The 25,294-nt window shown below is 43.7% G+C and overlaps 1 protein-coding gene across 3 annotated transcripts in view; it reads right to left on the reverse strand.

The window, feature by feature from the left end:
• The window catches only part of LOC141107785 (calpain-1 catalytic subunit-like), a 94,336-nt gene that overhangs the window by 36,529 nt on the left and 32,513 nt on the right, over positions 1–25,294 (reverse strand). For 2 of the 3 annotated variants that reach the window (XM_073598757.1, XM_073598759.1), the window contains exons 11-15: positions 22,707–22,846; positions 17,253–17,458; positions 15,725–15,761; positions 5,519–5,581; positions 2,261–2,321 (exon numbers count right to left, since the gene is read on the reverse strand). In XM_073598757.1, the coding sequence (XP_073454858.1) occupies positions 2,261–2,321; positions 5,519–5,581; positions 15,725–15,761; positions 17,253–17,458; positions 22,707–22,846 (507 nt within the window). The remainder of the gene's footprint in view (positions 1–2,260; positions 2,322–5,518; positions 5,582–15,724; positions 15,762–17,252; positions 17,459–22,706; positions 22,847–25,294) is intronic. The other variant, XM_073598758.1, reaches the window with a different exon arrangement.

Consider the following 25,294-nt stretch of genomic DNA (forward strand, 5'->3'; position numbering starts at 1 on the left):
TGAAAACTGATGTCAACGTGCATAAAAACTGATGTCCTCATGCAGGTAAACTGATATGAAACTGATGTAAATGAATGTCTCTTCAAGTGAAATCTGCACAGTATTCCCATCAGTTCCCATCAGTTTTCATGCACATATGGTGTGAACGAGCCCTAACTGTCACATTGGTTCTGCTCTCAACCGAACTGTTAAACCATCAAATGGCTGGTGTCATAACTGATCACATGTGCAGCCTCATGGCAGTTAAAGATTAAATAGAGGCCAAGATGGCAGCTTCCTTGGCTGAAAATGATAGGAGGGTTTAGTACCGCTTTAAGAAGAACCCCACACCCACTTATATTCACCTTTGCCATGCTTACTCACAGTTCCATTCCTCTCTGGAGATATTTACTGCATATGCAGCTGATGACGTCATCGGCATATGCGCTCTGAAGGAGCGGCCTTTCCTGCCAATTCTTCAGAGCCCTGTTCCGTGACCGTTGGCTCCCACGTGCATGCGCAGGAGTGACATCACGCAGCTCCGGCCAGTCACACAGCCAGAGTCCGCGGACCCGGCAGGAAGACAGGTGAAGATGGATGCAGCCTCCAGCTGTGACAAGGAGGGCTTCGTTTGCAGGTAAGTTTCACATAATGTGCTAGTATGCAATGCATATTAAAACATTATGGGGGTTATTTACTAAAGGAAAAGCCACTTTGCACTACAAGTGCACTACAAGTGCATTTGGAAATGCCATCACTGTAGATCTGAGGGGGACATGCAAGGAAAATAAAAAACAGCATTTTAGCTTGCACATGATTGGATGATAAAATCAGCAGAGCTTCCCCTAGTTTCAGATCTTCCCCTTAGATCTACAGTGATTGCACTTCCAAGAGCACTTGTAGTGCAAAGTTGATTTGCCTTTCGTAAATAACCCCCAATGTCTTTACTTTGCAGGTAAGAGAAAACAAAAAAAAAAAAGGTGCATTTTACTTCTTCTTTAAAGGGCTGATATTTTAGTATTTTGTAGATGCTGACAGTTTTAGATCTTTCAGGAACTATATTAGTGAGATTTTATCTCTTATCTCTTTTTTATGTTTTTAAAGGCAATTTTGAGGTTTATTAGTCTTTCTCTATAATTATTTTTAGACCCTGGTCCTGGCTTCAGAGCTCCCCTCCGAGTTTTGAAACCATATATATTGCCTCTTTGTCAATTTTGAGATATATTAGCCTTGCTCTATAATTATTTTTAGACCCTGGTCCTGCCTCCTGGGGGCTGCCCATATTTACTGGTGGGTGGCATACCCATTTCTGGCTTTCCTCTGGGCTCCTCCTCGGTTTTGTCGCTAAGAATGTTTGGGATTTTGATACCAGCTGTAATTAATAATATTTTATTCTAACCTTTCACATTTTTGTTTGGCTCTTTTCCTGTTTTGTAATAATATATGATTGATTTTGTGATTACCAGCATGATATCTCCTGAAGAAGCAGAAACTGTGCAACACGTTAAGATTTTACAGCTGTTGAAATACCATATCAGTGTTACATCTTTATATGTGTCAACTTTTTAATGAGTATGCAATTGTTAAAAACCCCCTCCCACTTTTTATGAAGATTTGTTTTAATGTTGTGGATTTAATAAAATGTAGACTTTTTTAATCACAACTTTAGTCTGTTTACTCCTGAGATGGTTTGGCACCACTAAAGTCCCATATTTTGCTTTCTTTATCCCTGAGATCTGTGATTAGGTTCTCAGGTTCTCATTATGAGGGTTTTCCAGTTGAGCAGAACACCTAAAATGCCAGGTGGACTATGGTACATATATTTTACTGTTGGGGCGTCCAAGACATACAAGAAGCTATGATTTCATCTAGGATCTCATTTATAACTAAACTCTCACTTTTGGGTGGAATAAGTCTTAAGGACCACTTAAGGTCCATTTAATAAATATGTGAACTTAAGGTATTTATTAAAACCCACATCCCAACATACTTAAACAATGCACGGTAAGGGCTAAACTGCATAGTAGCAAGTCAGAAAGCTGTTTTCTAATTAGACTAATTGATGTCCTCAGTACATAGTACATTGTGGTTTGTGTGATGATCCACCTTTGGTTTTTGGCATTTAATCATTACAAAAACAATCTGATCTGCTTTTGTGAAAATCCTGTAATGTAACTCATCATTTAGTGTTGTAGTAGCACGTTTGGAATTCCACAATGATGGGTGTTGTTTTGACTATTGTTATGACTGTGTTGGTGTTTTGGTGCTCCAAGGTACTTACTAAACTCACTCAGTAGGGATGCCAAGAGACTATGAAGCTGTTCAGGGTTGATTCTGCAATCCTGTTATTGAGCAAGACAAAAGAATGATTCAAAGCTTTTTCTTTTTTTTTTTTTTTTCTTGATCTGCTATTTTCCACATTTTTTTTGACCATTTTTTTTCCCCACAAGATTTTCAAAGTCTTAAGCCTCGTACACACGATCAGATTGTTGGCCAACCGAGCGTCTGATTTTTGTCCAAAGGGCATGTGCCAGGAACTTGTCGTGCATACTAACTGTATACAATTGTCGGACAACAAACACTAACGTAGTGACATCCTACGAGGGATTTCAGCTGTTGAGCGCCACCCTTTGGGCCCCTTCTGCTAATTTCGTGTTTGGTGAGCATTGATTCCGAGCATGCGTGTTTGTACTTTCGACTTTTGTGTGACGGACTTGTGTACTGATGTTACGAAAACCAGACAGACCAATGTCTGCCGAAAATTTACTAGCCTGCTATCCAACATTTGTTGGCTGAAAGTTGGACAACAATTGTCAGAAGGAGCATACTAATGATCAGATTTTAAGACAACAGTCTGTCAACAGACAATCAACCAGGGGCGGATCCAGAGTCTAGTCTCGGGAGGGGCACTGCCAGAAAATATATTTTTTTGGGGTACATCTATCGGGGAAATGGCTGGTGTTGGCGCTTCAATCATCACGGCACCATGGTTGTTATGGTGTCAGGATGATTGAAGCGCATTATTACTATAATTACATTGTTATAAAAAATTAAATAGTTTAACTCACCATAATGCAGAATCAGTGGGAGCCCCGAGTGTGTCACTTGCCACGTCACCTGTCACCAGATGCAGATTGTCACTTGCCACGTCGCCTGCCACATGTTGCAGATTGTCACTTGCCACGTCGCCTGTCACCAGATGCAGATTGTCACTTGCCACGTCGCCTGCCACGTCGCCTGCCACGTTGCAGATTGTCACTTGCCACGTCGCCTGCCACATGTTGCGGATTGTCACTTGCCACGTCACCTGTCACCAGATGCAGATTGTCACTTGCCACGTCGCCTGCCACATGTTGTGGATTGTCACTTGCCACGTCGCCTGTCACCAAATGCAGATTGTCACTTGCCACATCGCCTGCCACGTTGCGGATTGTCACTTGCCATGTCACTTGCCACGTCGCCTGCCACATGCTGCGGATTGTCACTTGCCACGTCACCTGTCACCAGATGCAGATTGTCACTTGCCACGTCACCTGTCACCAGATGCAGATTGTCACTTGCCACGTCGCCTGTCACCAGATGAAGATTGTCACTTGCCACGTCGCCTGCCACATGTTGCGGATTGTCACTTGCCACGTCGCCTGTCACTTGCCACCTGCTAAGGTGGTCTCTTGTGTCCCAGAGACAGCTGCCTGCATGGAGGGGGGGGGAGTTGAACTGCAGGGATGCAGGGCGGGCGCCGGGCGGTGAGAGATGATGTCATCTCTCTGCTCCCCCACCCGCCGGCTCCCTGATTGGCCAGCAGGCAGCAGCCCGCCCACAAACACATTGAGCGGCACGTCAGCGGCAGCTCTCTCTCTCTCACCTATGGAGCCGCCCGGCGGCTCCCTCACTCACAGAGCCGCCCAGCGGCTCTCTCACTCACGAAGCCGCCCAGCGGCTCTCTCACTCACGGAGCCGCCCAGCGGCTCACTCACTCACGGAGCCGCCCGGCTCCTCTTTCACTCACGGAGCCGCCCAGCGGCTCTCTCACTCACTCACGGAGCCGCCCAGCGGCTCTCTCACTTACGGAGCCGCCCGCCGGCGGGCTCTCTCCCACTCCCTGCTCTCACAGTCACCCACATTTCTCGGAGGGGGCAATTGCCCCGTTGCCCTCCCCTGGATCCGCCCCTGCAATCAACTTGTCAACAATCTGATCGTGTGTACGAGGCTTTAAGCCTCGTACACACGATAGAATTGTTGGCCAACAGAGCGTCAGACTTTTGTCAAAAGGGCGTGTGCCTGGATCTTGTCTTGCATACTAACGGCACACAATTGTCGGCCAACAAGCACGAACGTAGTGACGTACTACATGGAATTTCAGCTCTTGAGCGCCACCCTTTGGGCACCTTCTGCTAATGTCATGTTTGGTGAGCATTGATTCTGAGCATGTGTTTGTACTTTGGACTTTTGTGTGACGGATTTGTGTACAGACGATACTAAAATCTGACAAAAGACCGTTGTCCGCTGAAAACTTGCTAGCCTGCCATCCAACATTTGTTGACCGAAAGTTGGACAACAATTGTCTGAAGGAGCATACTAATGGTCGGATTTTAGGCCAACAGTCTGTCATCACACAATCCTCTGCCAACAATCGGATCATGTGTACGAGGCTTGAAGTCTACCAAAAACTAAGCCAGCTATGTTATCGGGGCCCATCACTGTTTCTCCTTCAAATGTTCCAGCAGACTGCAGTTAACCTCTTTTTTTCCTTTTCTATATATCTATAACCCCCCTTGAATGGCCCTAAATGGCCCAATCCTATCAGATGTTGTATAACACTTGCTTTTGCTATGGGTGGTAGGATGTGGGTTCTGGAGGCCTACCCTATGTCTAAGAGGAAGATACATGGTTGTCTGGTTCATTGCTCCCCAGTCTTATGCATCTCCCTTCCTGTGATCTTTACTTTGTACTCATCAAGGTATGCTTCAGTTGACTCCAGTGAGGGATCCAACCCGCTACAGCTAGGTGGGTCTGGGGCTATTTTGAATATTATACCTGGGTAGAGACACGAAGGCCAAGGAAAGTGAGTCTTCCTCTTCGAATTAAGGACCTCTCTGTATGCTCTTAATAATTGGTTCACCTGAGCACTTTTCTTTTTGCTTTTAGAGCATGCACTACAGGTCAGGAAGACTTGTTTATGGCTGACCATGACTGATTATAACCTTAATCTGGTGCAATGAATACCACAATAGGGTACACAGCTTTGTGCAAAGGGAATTTTATGTTTTATCAGAGGGGTGTTTCGTATACCAAGTTGCTTACGCAACGTGTTGCACAATGGAGGATATCTATTATATTGTAAGCTGTGAGGAGCAGGGCCCTGCTAACCGTCTTGTATAGCATTGTATTGTAACTGCACTCTCCTTTTATAATGTAAAGTGATGTGCAAACTGTTGGTGCTATATAAATCCTGTATATTAATAATAAGCTAATAATAACCTCACACATGGGCTCAAGCTAAAATACTTGCTTTGAATGATATTATATAATAACTTACCTGGTTTGCAAACATAAAGAACCTGCTTTGAATATCAGCTTCAGTTGGGCACATAGACAGTGTCTGTAACAGAAAAGTTGAGTTAGCCTTAAGGATAATCAACTATACACAGAAATGAGCACCTGCCCGTAAAGGGTAACTCCACTTTTGTCACAAAAAAATAGCAAATAAATAATAATAATGTAGTGTATACAACTGCTACACAAGCCATATTGTAATTTAATAATATGAAAAAGTAACTTTCCTTTTCATTCTGCAACTTTGTAATTTTCTGTAAAATGCAATGCAATGTGGCTACATGGAGGTGGTTCTGTACACAGGTGGCATACAGAATGCTCCCCAAAAAATGTATTTCCTTTATTTCCTGCTGTGTGATTGACTTGTAGATTTTCCCAAAAGAAATGGAATTTTTTGTGTGATTCTCTCACATCTTAAGGGATGCAGACCCTGTCACTTTCCTCATTACAGCCCTGTAGGTGCAGCAGCTGATTTATAATTATAAAATCACTCCCATGCAGATTCGCTCTACACATGGACACAGACAAATAACTATTTCTTCAGAATAACAAAAGGTAGTGATGGGGAAATTTGGCTGTACGCTATGCACACAGCCATATCTCCTGTGCTCCTAAGCACACATTCCATCTAATGATATAATGTACCTCTTTTGATCCATGTCTCCCCTGGTTCCCCTTTCCCCAGTAAACAGACCGGATCTCGCAAGAGAACTAACTTTGGGAGACTCTTATGACAATACATATTAAAATACATCTTCATAAAATTTCCACAACAGTAGGAATCTGCAACAAAATTTGTTAAAATCCCTGAAGTGTATATTGATCACCCAGAAGGGAATGTTTTTTTCTCAACAAAAGTGGAATTACAATTTAATTCTCCTTAGTGCGGCCATCTGGTTTATACAGCTTCGGCCTTCTTGTTCTCTCTTCATGGGATCCTTACCTAGTACTTTTAGGGTAGGCTTTATTTATAAAGTGTATTAGAGGTTATTTTTAGGTGTATCTGGGTTGGAGTTCCATAAGGATATTACGTTGCTAAATATATTAGGTCATTTCGTTTTGTGTTTATGTTGAAGGACTGAAAAAAGTACATCCAAAATGTGGGGATTAAATAAATAAATAAATAAATTATATATCTATATCTATCTATCTATCTATCTATCTATCTATCTATCTATCTATCTATCTATCTATCTATCTATCTATCTATCTATCTATCTATATACAGTGGGGATGGAAAGTATTCAGACCCCCTTAAATTTTTCACTCTTTGTTATATTGCAGCCATTTGCTAAAATCATTTAAGTTCATTTTTTTTCCTCATTAATGTACACACAGCACCCCATATTGACAGAAAAACACATTGTTGACATTTTTGCAGATTTATTAAAAAAGAAGAATTGAAATATCACATGGTCCTAAGTATTCAGACCCTTTGCTCAGCATTTAGTAGCAGCACCCTTTTGATCTAATACAGCCATGAGTCTTTTTGGGAAAGATGCAACAAGTTTTTCACACCTGGATTTGGGGATACTCTGCCATTCCTCCTTGCAGATCCTCTCCAGTTCTGTCAGGTTGGATGGTGAACGTTGGTGGACAGCCATTTTTAGGTCTCTCCAGAGATGCTCAATTGGGTTTAAGTCAGGGCTCTGGCTGGGCCATTCAAGAACAGTCACGGAGTTGTTGTGAAGCCATTTCTTTGTTATTTTAGCTGTGTGCTTAGGGTCATTGACTTGTTGGAAGGTAAACCTTTGGCCCAGTCTGAGGTCCTGAGCACTCTGGAGAAGGTTTTCGTCCAGGATATCCCTGTACTTGGCCGCATTCATCTTTCCCTCGATTGCAACCAGTCGCCCTGTCCCTGCAGCTGAAAAACACCCCCACAGCATGATGCTGCCACCACCATGCTTCACTGTTGGGACTGTATTGGACAAGTAATGAGCAGTGCCTGGTTTTCTCCACACATACCGCTTAGAATTAAGGCCAAAAAGTTCTATCTTGATCTCATCAGACCAGAGAATCTTATTTCTCACCATCTTGGAGTCCTTCAGGTGTTTTTTAGCAAACTCCATGCAGGCTTTCATGTGTCTTGTACTGAGGAGAGGCTTCCGTCGGGCCACTCTGCCATGAAGCCCCAACTGGTGGAGGGCTACAGTGATGGTTGACTTTCTACAACTTTTTTCCATCTCCCAACTGCATCTCTGGAGCTCAGCCACAGTGATCTTTGGGTTCTTCTTTACCTCTCTTACCAAGGCTCTTCTCCCCCGATAGCTCAGTTTGGCCGGACGGCCAGCTCTAGGAAGGGTTCTGGTCGTCCCAAACGTCTTCCATTAAGGATTATGGAGGCCACTGTGCTATTAGGAACCTTAAGTGCAGCAGAAATTTGTGCCTTGCCACAATTCTGTCTCTGAGCTCTTCAGGCAGTTCCTTTGACCTCATGATTCTCATTTGCTCTGACATGCACTGTGAGCTGTAAGGTCTTATATAGACAGGTGTGTGGCTTTCCTAATCAAGTCCAATCAGTATAATCCAGTGGTTCTCAACTCCGGTCCTCAGGACCCACCAACAGGCCAGGTTTGCAAGATAACTAAAATACATCACAGGTGATATCATTTGCTGCTCAGTGATTGCAGTATTCTAGTCTGCATCTCCCCAAAGTAATACTTAAAATCTGGCCTGTTGGTGGGTCCTGAGGACTGGAGTTGAGAACCACTGGTATAATCAAACACAGCTGGACTCAAATGAAGGTGTAGAACCATCTCAAGGATGATCAGAAGAAATGGACAGCACCTGAGGTAAATATATGAGTGTCACAGCAAAGGATCTGAATACTTAGGACCATGTAATATTTCACTTTTTCTTTTTTAATAAATCTGCAAAAATGTCAACAATTCTGTGTTTTTCTGTCAATATGGGGTGCTGTGTGTACATTAATGAGGAAAAAAATGAACTTAAATGATTTTAGCAAATGGCTGCAATATAACAAAGAGTGAAAAATTTAAGGGGGTCGGGGTCTGAATACTTTCTGTCCCCACTGTATATATATATATATATATATATATATATATATATATATATATATATATATATATCACATACATATATATATATATATATATATATATATATATATATATATATATATATACACACACACACACACACACACACACACACATACATATATACATATATATATATATATATATATATATATATATACATATATACACATATACATACATATACATACACACACACAATGCTGTGAAAAAGTATTTGCACCCTTTCTGGGGTTTTTTTTGCATAATTGTCACACTTATATGACTCAGATCATCAAACAAATTTTATTACAGAAAGATAACCTGAATAAATACAAAATGCAGTTTTTAAATGATGGTTTCATTTATTAAGGCAAAAAAGCTGTCCAAATCTGCCTGGCTTTATGTAAAAAAGTAATTGCCCCTAAACCTAATAACTGGTTGTGCCACCCTTGGCGGCAACAACTGCAATCAAGCATTTGCGATAACTGGCAATGAGTCTTTCAAATTGCTGTGGAGCAATTTTGGCCCACTCTTCTTTGCAGAATTGTTTTAATTCAGCCACATTAGAGGGTTTTCCAGCATGAACGGCCTGTGTAAGGTAATGATACAGCATCTCAATTGGATTCAAGTCCGTGCTTTGACTAGGCCACTTCAAAACCAAAATTTTGATTTGTTTAAACCATTTGGAGGTGGACTTGCTATTGTGTTTCGGATCATTGTCCTGCTCATAGGCGTGCTCAGGGGGTGTGCCAGGTGTGCCTGGGCACACCCTAATTACTCTGTGCAGGTCCGACTCCACCTACTGGCTCCAGGCCCAGGCCCCCCCCCCCCCGTGTTGCGCCTCCCGCACCGCAGTGCTCTTGGCTTCCCTCCTCTCACCCCGGCTCCTGTGCGGGATGTTTCAGGATGGAGAGTGGGGGAAGAGGCTAATTAATATACCATTTACCGGCTCCTTCCTTTTCTACATGAACACACTCACTGTGTTCATTAATAACTGAAGCATAATAAACTGTGTTTACTATGCTTCAGTTTGTGAATGAAAGGTAGCCACTCAGCACTTCCCATTCATTCACCTCCCAGTGCCTCAGCAGAGAAAGGCGTGTGTGTTTGAGCTTTTGGATGCATACCCTAATGCAATGGGCTGCACACACCTATGGTCCTGCTGCATAACCCAAGTGCACTTGAGCTTGAGGTCACGAACTTGTGGACAGACATTCTCCTTTAGGATTTTGTGGTAGAGCTGAGAGATCATGGTTCCATCAATTATGGTAAGTCATCCAGGTCCTGAAGCTGCAAAGCAGCCCCAGACCATCACGCTACCACCACCATGTCTGACTGTTGGTATGATGTTCTTGTTATGAAATGCAGTATTCGTTTTATGCCAGATGTAACGGGACGCACACCTTCCAAAAAGTTACATTTTTGTCCACAGAATATTTGCCAAAAAGTCTTGGGGATAATCAAGATGTTTTTTTGGTAAATGTGAGATGAGCTTTTGTGTTCTTTTTAGTTAGCAGTGGCTTTGGCCTTGGAACTCTCCCATGGATGCCATTTTTGCTCAGTCTCTTTCTTATTGTTGGATCATGAACACTGATCTTACCTGAGGCAAGTGAGGCCTGCAGTTCCAAAAATGTTGTTCTGGGTTCTTTTATGACCTCCTGGATGAGTTGTCGTCATGCTCTTGGAGTAATTTTTGTAGGCCGGCCACTCCTGGGAAGGTTCACCACTGTTCCAAGTTATCTCCATTTGCAGATAATGGCTCTCCCCGTGGTTCACTGGAGTTCCAAAGCCTTAGAAATGGTATTGAAACCCTTCCTAGACCAATACATGTGCATTACTTTGTTTCTAATCTGTTCTTGATTTTTTTAGATTGTGGCATGATGTGTGGCTTTTTGTTATTTGTTAGCCTGCTTCACTTTGTCAGACAGCTTCTATTTATGTGATTTCTTGATTCAACAGGTCTGGCAGTAATCAGGCCTGGGTGTAGCAAGTGCAATTTAACTCCTTTCCAAAAAATTGTGGTTAATCACAGTTCATTCATGATTCAGCATGGAAGGGGGCAATTACTTTTTCACATAATGCCAGGCAGGTTTGAACAGCTTTTTTCCCTTAATAAATGAAATAATAATTAAAAACTGCATCCTGATTTACTCGGGTTATCTTTGTGTAATATTAAAATTTGTTTGATGATCTGAATGATTTAAGTGTGAAAAATATGCATAAAAATTAAAACTCAGGAAGGGGGCAAATACTTTTTCACAACACTGTATGTGTAGATATATATATCAAAAGTATTGGGACACCTGCCTTTACACACACATGAACTTTAATGTCATCCCAGTCTTAATCTGTAGGGTGCAATATCGAGTTGGCCCACCCTTTGCGGCTATAACAGCTTTAACTCTTCTGGGAAGGTTCTCCACAAGGTTTAGGATTGTGTCTATGGGAATGTTTTACCATTCTTCCAGAAGCACGTTTGTTAAGTCAGGCACTGATGTGGATGAGAAGGCCTGGCTTGCAGTTTCTACTCTAATTCATCCTAAAGGATGAATTATCGGGTTGAGGTCAGGACTCTGTGTAGGCCAGTCAAGTTCCTCCCCCCAAACTGGCTCATCCTTGTCTTTTAGGGACCTTGCTTTGTGCACTGGTTTGCAGTTATATTGAAACAGGAAGGGGCCATCCCCAAACTGTTCCCACAAAGTTGGGAGCATGAAATTGTCCAAAATGTCTTGGTATGCTGACACCTTAAGATTTTACTTCACTGGAACTAAGTGGCCGAGCCCAACCCCTGAAAAACAACCTCACACCATAATTCCCCCTCCACCAAATGATTTGGACCAGTGCACAAAGCAAGGTCCATAAAGACATGGATGAGCGAGTTTGGGGTGGAGGAACTTGACTGACCTGCACAGAGTCCTGACCTCAACCCGATAGAACACCTTTGGGATGAATTAGAGCGGAGACTGCAAGCCAGGCCTTCTAATCCAACATCAGTGCCTGACCTCACAAATGTGTTTCTGGAAGAATGGTCAAACATTCCCTAAAACACTCCTAAACCTTGTAGACAGCTTTCCCAGAAGAATTGAAGCTGTTATAGCTGCAAAGGGTGGGCCAACTCAATATTGAACCCTACGGACTAAGACTGGGATGTCATTAACCACTTCCCGCCCGGGCTATAGCAGAATGACGGCCGGGCGGTGGTTCAGTTATCCTGACTGGGCGTCATATGACGTCCTGCAGGATAACAGCCGTCGCGCACCCGTGGGGGCACGCATCGCGGCGATCGGTGGTGCGGTGTGTCAGTCTGACACACCGCTACACCGATCTCAGTAAAGAGCCTCCGGCAGAGGCTCTTTACCACGTGATCAGCCGTGTCCAATCACGGCTGATCACGATGTAAACAGGAAAAGCCGGTGATCGGCTTTTCCTCACTCGCGTTTGACAGACGCGAGTAGAGGAGAGCCGATCGACAGGTCTCCTGACAGGGGGGGTCTGCGCTGATTGTTTATCAGCCCAGCCCCCCTCGGATACCCACACTGGACCACCAGGGAAGCTGCCAGGACCACCAGGGAAGCACCTAACATGTGGATGGCACATGTGAAAATTGATGCCCAACATATGCCAATCAGTGCCCACAAATGGGCACTGACTGGCACCTCTGTGGCACAATAAAAAACAGTGATGCCCAGCAATGCCACCCATCAGTGTCATCAGTGCCACCCATCAGTGCCACCTATCAGTGCCCATCCATGCCCAGTGCCCACCTATCAGTGCCCATCCGTGCCACCTATCAGTGCCACCTATAAGTACCCATCAGTGCCGCCTACGAGTTCCCAGAAGTGCCGCCTATGAGTGCCCATCAGTGCCGCCTATGAGTGCTCATCAGTGCCACATACCAGTGCCACCTATCAGTGCCCATCAGTGCCACCTATCAGTGCCACCTCATCAGTGCCACCTCATTGGTGCCACCTCATCGGTGCCCATCAGTGCCCGTCAGTGCAGTCATATCAGTGCCCGTCATTGAAGAAGACAATGTACTTATTTACAAAAAATTTTAACAGAAACAAAGAAAACGTATTTTTTTTCAAAATTTTCGGTCTTTTTTAATTTGTTGCACAAAGAATAAAAATCGCAGATGTGATCAAATACCACCAAAAGAAAGCTCTATTTGTGGGAACAAAATGATAAAAAATTAGTTTGAGTACAGTGTTGTATGACTGCGCAATTGCCATTCAATTTGTGACAGCGCTGAAAGCTGAAAATTGGCTTGGGCAGGAAGGTGTATAAGTGCCTGGTATGGAAGTGGTTAAAGTTCATGGGCGTGAAAAGGCAGGTGTCCCAATACTTTTGGTAATATAGTATATGTATATATATATATATATATATATATATATATATATATATATATATATATATATATATATATATATATATTTATTTACACGCATATAACATGCATGTTTATGTTTCCTACCGCTGTTTCAACAAGAGTCCACAGCAGAATATTGGTGGCAGTTGTCCTGTCTGGGGACAAATGTATTTAAGTGTACAGTATATTCTAAAATTGTTTAATCAACGTAGGAGAAGGTGGTTGATTTAGTTCAGAGTCTAAGAAAATATGTCAGTAGCTTTTCATAGGAGATGTCTTTAAAGTGGATGTAAACCCAATGTCATCCTTTCTAAACTACTGCCATAGGGGTTATCTATAAGGATATACATGCCTCCTGTATGTATCTTCACCTGTCAAATGTCTCCCCTCTGTCTGTTATTAGACCAGAAAAACGGCAGATTCTGTGGGCGGGGTCTGTTGTCTGGAGCTCGGTGGGTGGAGTCGTGATGTCAGTAGACTCCCCGCCCACCTCTACACTCCCCTTGTCAATATGTATTTTCTCCTGTGTATTTCTTACACTCACTGAACTTCTGCTATGATCTCTAACATCCAGTGAAAAGACCGGAAAGTAACCACATGACTTCAGCATGCCAAATCATGCTGAGGTGTGGAACAGCCAATCCTTGCAGAGCTGCAGAAGAAAGGAGTGGGGGAGGGAATTAAAAAATAATGCATGTCTTAGGCTAGTACACGAGATATGTAAATCACCTGTCACTCACAGCAAGGGGGAGGATTTGACAAAGTTTTTCTCATTTTGTCAAGAATTGTCTCACTGAACAATAAAAGGGGATTGCTCAGAGATGGATTAACTCTGTGTGGCAAGACTGGGCTCAAATGATAGGAAATCGTATACTCTACAGTATGATATATATATATATATATAAAAAATTAGGGTTTACATCCACTTTAAGGTAAGTGTGGGGGTGTATTTATTGTAAAATTGTTTTTATGATCTCTTCTCTATAAGTTGTAAAACCACAAAGTCCAGCATGTTTGATTATAACGTTGGCCCTTTACCTTGAATTATATATCCTATATGGAAAGTTTGGGGTTTAAGTGATACCCTTCATTAGGTAACCTAAAGCTGAATTCCATGTATACAACTAAATACACAGATTATATACTTAGATGGGAGATGTTTTACCTGCTAAAGGATTTATATTTCTGATCTTCCAGTCCTGAGATTTATACAGCTCTGCCACACAGCCCTGTTTGGCAGGGCAGGACACCAGATTTTTCACTGAAGTAATGAAATAATTGATTGTGAACTGTGAAAATAGAGACAGCAGACTCTTCAGCTCATCTCTCTGACACTCTGCTTTCTCCTCCTACCGGCATGTTCTTCATAAGCACATGAGAACTGCTGCACAGCTAATTGGCTCCTTGTGCTGCTCCTTTCACCCCCTCTCAGAGCACTGCCATGCAGGGACTGTAAGAGACTGATACCCAGTCAAATTCAAGTACTTACACTGATTGCATTTTTAACCCCTTGGTGCCGGCCGCACGCAAATATGTGGGCTCTTGGCGCCTCGTAAATTGCTATCCATACAGCTGTGCCAAAAGCGAGCGCGGTGCGCACTCCCGACACAATTAACGACGCCTAACCAAAAGCTCATGATCGCAGTTTACGGATCACGTGACTGCCATGACAGCCAATCATGGCAGTCACATGCTCGTAAGCCCCGCCTCCTGCCATCATAAACCTCTTAAAGGGCTGGGAGGCGCCAGCATGAAGAGGTTAAAATACTTTTAATAGTGTATTAATTAATACGGAGCTGCATTAGTATACTTTTTTTTTTATATATATATGCCTGGGGTTCAGGTTTAAGTTTAAGTGTCACTAAATCCCCATCATAAAAAAATCTCCATTTTCTGTTCATGTCCCCAATTCAGCTAGGGATTTTGCAGCTGTGGTGGCAACTCTGCTCATGCTCAGTTTTCTGTGAGTTTCTTTACTGAGCATTTCCTCCCTATCACATCTGAGCAGCCCATGTGACTATAGAGTCACACATGTGGGCATATAAACAGTGGTAAATGACAGCCCACTACCTCCCTCCTCCTCCATGCCCACTAACCAATTAAACACAATGAGGGTGGAATATTACATGTAGATTGATGATGGCTTCACCTCCTTATTCTAGGACACAGGCTGGAGGGGCATGACACAGCCTGTGACTGGCAGAAATCCACCCACACCATGTTATTGCCAAAAATTCATAAATATTTATTGTTAAATATATATAGTTGTATGATGATTTAAAACAGTTAATTGATATAAATTATTTATTTTTTACTCTGTATTCCAAATGCTGCTTTGTTTTTATTTTGAACATGTGACCAGCAGCTCCTCCTGCTTATGTTTCCCTGCAGACAGGCTGGGAAAGAGCTGGGTCAGAGCTGGGTCATGTGACAGCTGTATATCAATTAGGAAAAAGTTACTTAGATTTTTTTTTTTTTATTAAAATAATTACAGTGCCATCATCCACATACAGAAATAGAAGGGACGATGTAAATTAAACAGTGTGTGTTTAATATCACGTTAATAAAGATCCATGCTTTCGAGCTTTTGGGACATGTTCATTTCCTTCCTCCAGCATTATACAATTGTATATTGTTGGGGGAAGGAACTTACTATGTTACGAAAGCATGCATCTTTAAAAACTTATGGTAACCAACAAAGGGTATCACTTAAACTCCAAACTTTCCACATAAATTGATGGCTAACACAGTACAAGTCTGTACATTAACTTGCACTTACCAGAATTTCGCTGCACTTCATGTTGTTTTCCAGTGTCCTGAAACAGATTTAAAAAAAAATGACTGATTTACAGATTTAAGTGCAGATGATTTTGGATCATGAATTTCGATCATTAAAACTTTAATTTGAAATACTGTAAAAGAGATTACATAGTCTTTTCAGTAAACTTTCCATAGAATAGATTGCATAGTCTTTTGAGCAATTTAAAGAACTGATATACACACATGGCCACTTTATTAGATACACCTGTTCAATTGCTTGGTACAATAACACAAATTACTAATCAGCCAATCACACGGCAGCAACTCAATGCATTTAGGCATCTAGACGTGGTGAAGACAACTTGCTGAAGTTCAAACTGAGCATCAGAATGGGGAAGAAATGGCATTTAAGCGACTTTGAAGGTGGCATGGTTGTTGGTGCCAGACAGGCTGTTCTGAGTATTTCACAAACCTATGATCTACTGAGATTTTCACGCACAACCATCTCTCTAGGGTTTACAGAGAATGGTTTGAAAAAAGGGAAAATATCCAGTGAGCGGCAGTTGTGTGGATGAAAACGCCTTGTTGATGTCAGAGGTGAGAAGAGAATAGGCAGACTGGTTGGAGATTATAGAAAAGCAACAGTAACTCAAATAACCACTCGTTACAGCCAAGGTATGCAGAATACCATCTCTGAACACAGTACACATCGAACCTTGAAGCAGATGGGCTACAGCAGCAGAAGACCACACCGGGTGCCACTCCTGTCAGCTAAGAACAGGAATCTGAGGCTAAAATTCACACAGGCTCACCAAAATTGGACACTAGAAGATTGGAAAAACGTTGCCTGGTCTGATGAGTCTTGATTTCAGCTGCGACATTCAGATGGTAGGGTCAGAATTTGGTGTAAACAACATGAAAGCATGGATCCATCCTGCCTTGTATCAACGGTTCAGGTTGTTGGTGGTGGTGTAATGGTGTGGGGGATATTTTCTTGGCACACTTTGGGCCCTTTAGAACCAACTAAGCATCGTTTAAACGCCACGGTCTACCTTAGTATTGTTGCTGACCATGTCCATCCCTTTATGACTACAGTGTACTCATCTTATCGGCATTCTGTGTCTATTGACGCAAATGCTGGACTCTGGAGCGTGTCTGCAAGGTAACCCCCAGGGAGAGAGCTTCTCCTAGAGGGTTTACCGATGCGGGGAGGAGCCGCGAGCGCGGTTGGGGGACCCCAGAAGAGGAGGATCGGGGCCACACTCTGCATAACGAACTGCACAGTGGAGGTAAGCATGATATGTTTTTTTATTTTAAAAAAAAAAAGAAGGTTTACAACCCCTTTAAGGCAGTTCTGAAGGCAAAAGGAGGTCCAACCCAATACTAGCAAGGTATACCTGATAAGGTGGCCAGTGGGCATGTTCTAATTCTTCTCCAGTCAATTCAAAAAGAGTTTCTTTCTTTATTTTTCAGGATGTTGAAGTGGAGGCTGTATTGCTCTACAGGTACAGCACCTTTTCAAAAATTTCTATCCATGTCATAGTTACCTAGAAGAATTTCCCTTTTCAGTCAAGACTCTGACCAAAAACTCTCCCTCGTTGCACTCCTCCAGAGACGGGATGATGATATAGTTTCCTGGAGGAAGGCTGGAGCAGATTACCACTTCTCTGTGATTAGCACAGGGCCCAGCACTGAGAATCGGCTGCATGGAAAACAGCTTGTCTTGAAACAGATATGCATGTGTGTCACCCCCCTGCAATACACAATAAATAATGGCTATAAAGTCAAATGATGGCTCGCACAGTATCTATAAATGATAGAAAACAGTACCCCTGTTTACATCAATTTATGATCTACTTCAATATTTGTAGGGGTTTGTGTAGATGGCAAGGTGCTTCAGAGGCACTTCTTGTCTGTATCAAACTGCTTTTGGATTCCTGCTGACTTGGATGGAGAACAACCAAGCAGTTTTGATGCCTGTGTACAAAAGCCCTAATGTTTGCAGCATAAGGATGGGTGGGGAAAGAAGGATAGAACTAGGTGTTCCTAAAAGGGCAATCTCACTAGGACAAACCCCAGGATAGACAAGCCAAATGGGTGACTGTCATCTACCCTAATCTGACATATGGATTTTGGGTAGAGGTAGACTTTGAGGGATCAAACACATAAAATCCAGTGGTGGATACAACCTGTAGATAATCATTGTGCAGAGCTACAATCCACATCTTGCACTGCTGACCATCACTCCGAGACCCTCACTCAGAGATTGATTTACATGACTTGGAGCAAAGAAAGATAGAAGCAATAAACAGTTGGCCATGGAGACCAATGATGTTATATTCTTCAGTCAATGGGAAAAAAAGTGTGTGGTTTCAATGAGCAGATGCAGTCCACCTTAATTTCCACCATTTTTATGTATTAGCTCAGCGGTCTGAAAGTTGTAGGAATACTCCCCCAGTTTGCCTGTACTTCATACACCACGTCCTGCCTGCTGCTCCATTTATGTGAGGTATGTGCTCCTTAAAGTGTAATGCCGCGTACACACAAGCGGACTTTCCGGCATACTTGGTCCGGCGGACCAGAGTCCGCCAGACAATCGGATCGTGTGTAGGCTTCAGCTGACTTTTTTTCCCCAAAAGTCCGCCGGACCTAGATTTGAAACATGTTTTAAATCTTTTAGTCAGACTCAGTTCCTGACGGAAAGTCCGTTCGTCTGTATGCTGGTCCGACGGAAAGCCCGTTCATCTGTATGCTGGTCCGACGGACCAGATGCGACGCAAGGGCAGGGTATTGCATCTCGCGCTCGCTGCAATAGGAAAAAAATTTTTCCTATTGCGGCGAGCGCCGGGCATACCAGGCCCTTAGGTCTGGTATGGATTTTAAAGGGAACCCCCTACGCCGAAAAAACGGCCTGGGGTCCCCCCTAAAGTCCCGACCCCGATCCGAGCACGCAGCCTGTCCGGTCAGGAAAGGGGGTGGGGACGAGCGAGCGCCCCCCCCCCTCCTGAACCGTACCAGGCCGCATGCCCTCAACATGGGGGGGTGGGTGCTTTGGGGAGGGGGGCCCTGCGGGTCCCCCCACCACAAAGCACCTTGTCCCCATGTTGATGGGGACAAGGGCCTCTTCCCGACAACCCTGGCCATTGGTTGTCGGGGTCTGCGGGCGGGGGGCTTATCGGAATCCGGGAGCCCCCTTTAATAAGAGGGCCCCAGATCCTGGCCCCCCACCCTATGTGAATGAGTATGGGGTACATGATACCCCTACCCATTTACCTAGGGAAAAAGTGTCAATAATAAAACACACTACACAGGTTTTTAAAATAATTTATTAGACAGCTCCGAGGGGGTCTTCCTCCGGCTTCAGGGGTCTTCTTCCGACTTCGGGGGTCTCTCCGGTTCCTCTTCTCCTGGCGTCCGGTTGGTTCTTCTCCGCTCTCTCTGGCCTCTTCTCCCGGTGTTCCAGTTCTTCTGCCTGCTCCTCCGCTGTCTTCATGCCGCTCTTTTGCCAGCGGAGGCCCGGACTTCTGGGCTTCTTGTCTTCTTGGCTTCTTCCCTCTTCTCTTCTCCAGATGTTGACACGACGGTCTCCTGGACTGCTCTCTGAGCGCTCCGCTGTGACTTATATAGGCGGAGACCCTGCCCCCTTATGCTGTCACAGTCCCTGGGCATGCTGGGACTGTGACGGCATAAGGGGGTGTGGTCGTTGACCACGCCCCTAAAACGTCACAGTCCCAGCATGCCCAGGGACTGTAAATTATTATTGACACTTTTTCCCTAGGTAAATGGGTAGGGGTACCATGTACCCCATACTCATTCACATAGGGTGGGGGGCCGGGATCTGGGGGCCCTCTTATTAAAGGGGGCTCCCGGATTCCGATAAGCCCCCCGCCCACAGACCCCGACAACCAACGGCCAGGGTTGTCGGGAAGAGGCCCTTGTCCTCATCAACATGGGGACAAGGTGCTTTGGGGTGGGGGGGGCCCCGCAGGGCGCCCCCCCTCCCCAAAGCACCCACCCCCCCATGTTGAGGGCATGCGGCCTGGTACGGTTCAGGAGGGGGGGCTCGCTAGTCCCCACCCCCTTTCCTGACCAGCCAGGCTGCGTGCTCGGATCGGGGTCTGGTATGGACTTTATGGGGGACCCCACGCCGTTTTTTCGGCGTAGGGGGTTCCCCTTAAAACCTATACCAGACCTAAGGGCCTGGTATGCCCCACGACGGGGCTCGCAAGGTGTCAATCTCGCCGATAAAAGCGGTGAGATTTACTTCCTTTTCTAGTCCCGTCGTACCCGAGTCACGTTCAAAATGAACGGACTTGTCCGTGTGTGGGCAAGTCCGTTCATTCTGAAAGTTTGGCGTAACTCCGGCGAAAGTCCGTCGGAAAGACGGGCGGACTTAGCCTGCCGGAAAGTCCGGTCGTGTGTAGGCAAGTCCGTCCGTTCAGGTAGTCCGCCGGAAAGTCCGGCGGAAAGAGCGTCGGACCATGTCTGCTGGAAAGTCCGCTCGCTGGACTGAACCCTGTCAAGATTTTAAACGTTAAATAGATTTGTTAAATTGTCTGTGTCTCCATTCAGAAGATTTTTTACTCACTTTCTTTTCCATAATAGACCTGTCACCAGGTCAGAAAGAGTGGGGAGAAACCTTCTCATGTGAACAAAGACAGCAAATACAAAATACAAAGGTTACAGTTGTTCTCCAATCTATGAAACACAAACATTTAATTGAAGTCTATGGAAACACCATTGCTACCTCCTATGACTTGACTTCTTTGTGTCTCTTTTCTCCTTATGCCGCGTACACACGATCGGGATTTTGGTCAGAAAAAGATATGATGGCTTTTCCGACGGAATTGCGCTCAAGCTTGCCTTGCATACACGGTCACACAAAAGTTCTCTGAACTTTTGAACGACAAAAACACGGTGATGTACAACACTACGACGAGCCGAGAAAATTAAGTTTAATGCTTCCCAGCATGCATTGAATTGTTTCCGAGCATGCTAGGAGTTTTGCGCGTCGGAATTGCTACAGACGATCGCATTTTCGGATAGGAACTTTTTCCGACCGAAAAATTGAGAATAGCTCTCAATCTTTTGCTGGCTGGAATTCGGCCAGCAAAAGTCCAATGGAGCATACACGCGGTCGCATTTTCTGATCAAAAGCTCTCATCGGTCTTTTGCTGGCCGAATTTCCAATCGTGTGTACGCGGCATTAGTGAGGAGCTTAGTCCTTTATCATCTTCAACAACTCAGGCCCTCCATATTACCCATCAATACTACCCTGTGAGCTCTTTCACCCTTCAGGGCACCAGTTGTATAACTGCCTCCCATTATAACAGTCAAGTCCCTCTGTGCTGAAGTTACTACAATTTCTCAGATTTGTTTGTTTAAATGACTAATTACTGTGAATATGCACAGGATATCAGCCATGAAAATGGAGATAGAAACTGGACACTTCCGCTGCACATTATGCAATGAAAACATAAATAGTATCTCTAGAAAACACTTCCAGTTTTTCTTTCCTTTAAAGAGAAGTGCGGGATACGAAAAAAACAAGCAATCATATACTCACCTAGGGTGGATGCAGCATCGGTCTGATGCTGCATCGGTCCCCCTGCTTCCTCTAAAACCGAGAACTGAGTGATCAAAGACCACTGATTTCTGACTTCTCTGTCTTCAGTGAGCCAGTTACTGCGCTGGGCTGTGGAGGGGGCAAGTGGCTGGCTTAGGCTTTCAGCGGCGCACCGAGAGGCTTAGCCAGCTGTCGGCCATGCACCTGGGTGAATCCCAACATTAAAGTCTGGGTCTCTCCAGAACCTGGACCATCAGCTGATCCCCATGATCCCCATGACTAAGCTCCGAGGGGCAAAGTGAAATGCATTGGTGGCATGGCCCGGTGGAAGCCCAGGCTGAGTTTGTCTCTCCCATACCAACACAGGACACCATGGATGTGTGGCATCGGGGATGCTTTCTCTCTTTCTTCTAGTAACTATAGGAGCTGGAATGAGCTCCATCCCTTGCTGGCACTGCAGTGGATGCGGAATCGCAGACACTACTCCCCACAGTGATCGAGCCTGAGCGGCACACTAACAAATCGTGGGTCACATGGACCATCAGCTGACAGCCTGCTGTCAGCTGAATTTGTGTCACAGGAGTCCCAGAATGAAGTGCACTCCTGTGATCACCAGGAGAAGTAGGGCCAAAAAAGTTTTGGCCCTACTTCTACTTTAGGTTTCCAAAACACCCCTAGCCAGATCTGGTTCTTATAACTTTTAAAGAATATTCAATTTTGCATACAACAGCAAATTCAGGTTATATTTTTATGTTTATTGTCATAGAAGATTTTCTAAATATGTTCGTACTATGTATTATACAGCATAATTGTATTTATTACAGGTGAGAACATTTATTCAGCACTTTATTTATGGTACATTCACATCAGTTCCTGCCCTCAGGAAGCTTATAATCAAAAACCCTGTACACACTACTATTTTTTTTTTCGTTCAACCCAGCGAGTTGATTGAAAAAAAAACTGACAGCTCAGGTCGGAGCAGCTGTACTAACAATCTGAAGTTAGTACAGTGATCTCCCCTGCGCTATTGAGTTCTGACAGGGGGACGGCCCTTCCGCCAGAACACTCCGGTCAGCGCTCTCAGCCATTGGCTGAGACCACTGATCGGGAGCCAGTGTGGCAGACCTTTTTTAGTCATGACCCTTCAACAGAAGCCGGCTGAACCGGCTGCCTTACACACGGGTCGAATGTTGGGTGGTTTCTATTGAACCGGTCGATGCCCTCCGACATTCGGCCCGTGTGTACTAGGTTTTAGGGACCTGTCTCATATGCATATATACATGGAAATACAGTACATACAAGGGCCAATTTTCGACAGGAGCCAATTAACTCACCAGAATGTTTTTGGAGTGTATGCAAAGGGTGAATATGCAAGCTCTATGCAGATGTGTCTGAACATGAGACCACAGTGCTGCAGTGCTAACCACTAGGTTACCTTAAATATATGACAAGCTACACGCTGTGTGGTTTTTCTTAACCTCTGGTGTTTCTGCATGATGGATACAATAAAGCAGCATGGAGTGTTTTCATTCCCTGAGAGTGACAGTGAAAACTGTGGGTTCATCCAATAACAATCTGTAAAGATATAAAAGACAAAATTGAATTGTCCAGGCTATGGTATTTCCCATCACTCACTATGGACATGGACAATAAAGAAATTAGGGAGGAAAAGTATTGTTGCCTTTGAACTTTGTTGTTGGTGAAGAAGTCTAAGAATATAATGAACAGCAAGTAAAATAAACAAATGGGTCCCTCAATAAATCAAGCCCAACCTTTCCTTAGAAGTCCATCCAGATGACTGGACTAATAGTGTCCTATTTTGGACATATGAGAAAATCCAACTCACTGGAAAAAGACAATCATTCTCCAAAAAGCTGACATAAAAAGAAGAAGACAACTAGCAATGAATTAGCTGAATGCAGTCACAGAAAGTTTAAACATACATTTGTAATCACTGGAGACCCAAAGAGAAGAAAAAGGACTATCTACCTAGTCACCAGAAGTGCAAATTGACTTGATGGCAACTTGGGGCACTTAAAGGGGGATGTGTAATAACTTTGTACATATTTTTGTTCTTTATTAAGGTCAGGACTGTAAAATATATTTTATAAACCAAATACACATGAAATAGTGTAAAATAATTTTATGTATTCTCATAATCAGACAGATGGTGGAGCTTTTCGCCACCTTTATAATGTTTACTGGGTCATCTTAGTTTATTTTTGAAAGCAGCCAGTTGTTTACAGATCTCAGTTTCTTAAGCTGAAAAGCTGAAATTCACAAGTGAAAACTGACAGATTAGTGACCCCACAACCCCTCAAAATGCCTCCCTCTGCGGTATCAATGAGGCACAGGGGATGATTTACTAAGGCGGGGGAAGGGGGGGGTATGACCACCTTTCATGTTACACCCTATATATGGGTATAACATGAAACAGGGTCAGAGAGATGGACTTCTAAATAAAATTTGTTTATAAATAGTACAGTTTAGAAGATCATTTTAAACATGCATGAACCTAAATGAAAGGTAAAATACAGGAAGAACCAAAACCATTAAACAGTAATATCTAATTAATATTAATATCTAAGCTGCTTCCAGACATGTGGGCATAAAACACATTACTCCTGTAGGGGGCATCTACAGGACCATCCTATTGACCAGCAGTCTCCAAACTGTGGCCTGAGGGCCAGATGCGGCCCTTTGCTTGATTTTATTCGGCCCTTGGAGCACTATTTCATCCACTGATACCAACAAAGGGGACTCCCCCCCCCCCGGCCCCAATGAAGGGGTACAATTGCTCCCAATTACACCAATAATGGGACATATTTCCTCCCAATGACACCAAGGATAGGGCACAATTCATCCCAATGACACCAAGGATAAGGCACAATTCCTCCCACGAACACCAAAGATGGGGCATTGATTTTTCCCACTGACATTGGGATCTTTTCTACTCCCAATGGCCATAATCTGCCCCACCAAAAGTCTGAAGGACAAAATACTGGCCTTTTGTTTAAAAACGTTTGGAGACCCCTGCTATTGACTATTGTCACCGAGACAGGAAATTATGGGGGATCCAGAATTTAACATTTGTGCCTAATGTAATTGCAGATCTGGTGCATATACACCTGTGAATTCTTGTACAGTTTGGAAATTATACTTAGCCTACTGCTCTATCATGCACAAGAAGTGACTAAAAACCAGTCCAAACTGTTCAGCATATACTGATTATTGACAGGAAGGATTTAAAGGGGCAGATAACCAGTTTATTATTTCCTTTCCTTTCTTAGGTTGGTAATAAAAACATAATTTCCTGTGGAAAATCTTCCAACACAAATATGCTGATTTTTTTAATCAACTTCCTAGAAATGACTCACCTGCATGCCAGGGTTACACAAACAAGCTTTAAGGCCATCAGGTCTATTTATTAGGACAGCACAAAGAATGAGGATTTGTAAAGTAGAGGAGCCCACATCAATCAGAGACGTTTTCTCTTAATGGCTGTTCACCAGATTACAACATTCACAACAGTAAAATATAATTTCTTGCATTTGCCCAATAGTCTTGTTAAAGGAAACCTCTGCTGAAGGAGGTTTTTAAAGGCTGTCATTGTTGTCTTCTTTCTGAAGATGTTAACTGCCTAGCCCTAGCTATCTCTGACTTCAGTATTTCTGAGTCACTGAACCAGAGTCAGATTCAGAGTGAAGTCATAATTCCTGGTCTGCATAGGTGTTCTAGATCATTGTGAGAAAGTATTGATGCTAATACATCAATACAACAACCAGCTTTTTCAGAAGGAAAGGTCAGCAATGGCTGCCTCCATAATTTTATCTGTACAGGTCTGCTTTAAAAAGTTTTTGGTATGCTCGCAATGTCCATACAAACAAGCCCTAAACAGTTGGGGGAGGCACAGACCAAATAATAGTTTAATCTGGGCCTGTACCTCAGCAACACTGGAAAAGTAATGCCGCGTACACACGGTTGGACATTCCGACAACAAAAGCCATTGATTTTTTCCGACGG

This window comes from Aquarana catesbeiana, linkage group LG09 (genome assembly GCF_042186555.1).
Source record: "Aquarana catesbeiana isolate 2022-GZ linkage group LG09, ASM4218655v1, whole genome shotgun sequence".
NCBI lineage: Eukaryota > Metazoa > Chordata > Amphibia > Anura > Ranidae > Aquarana > Aquarana catesbeiana.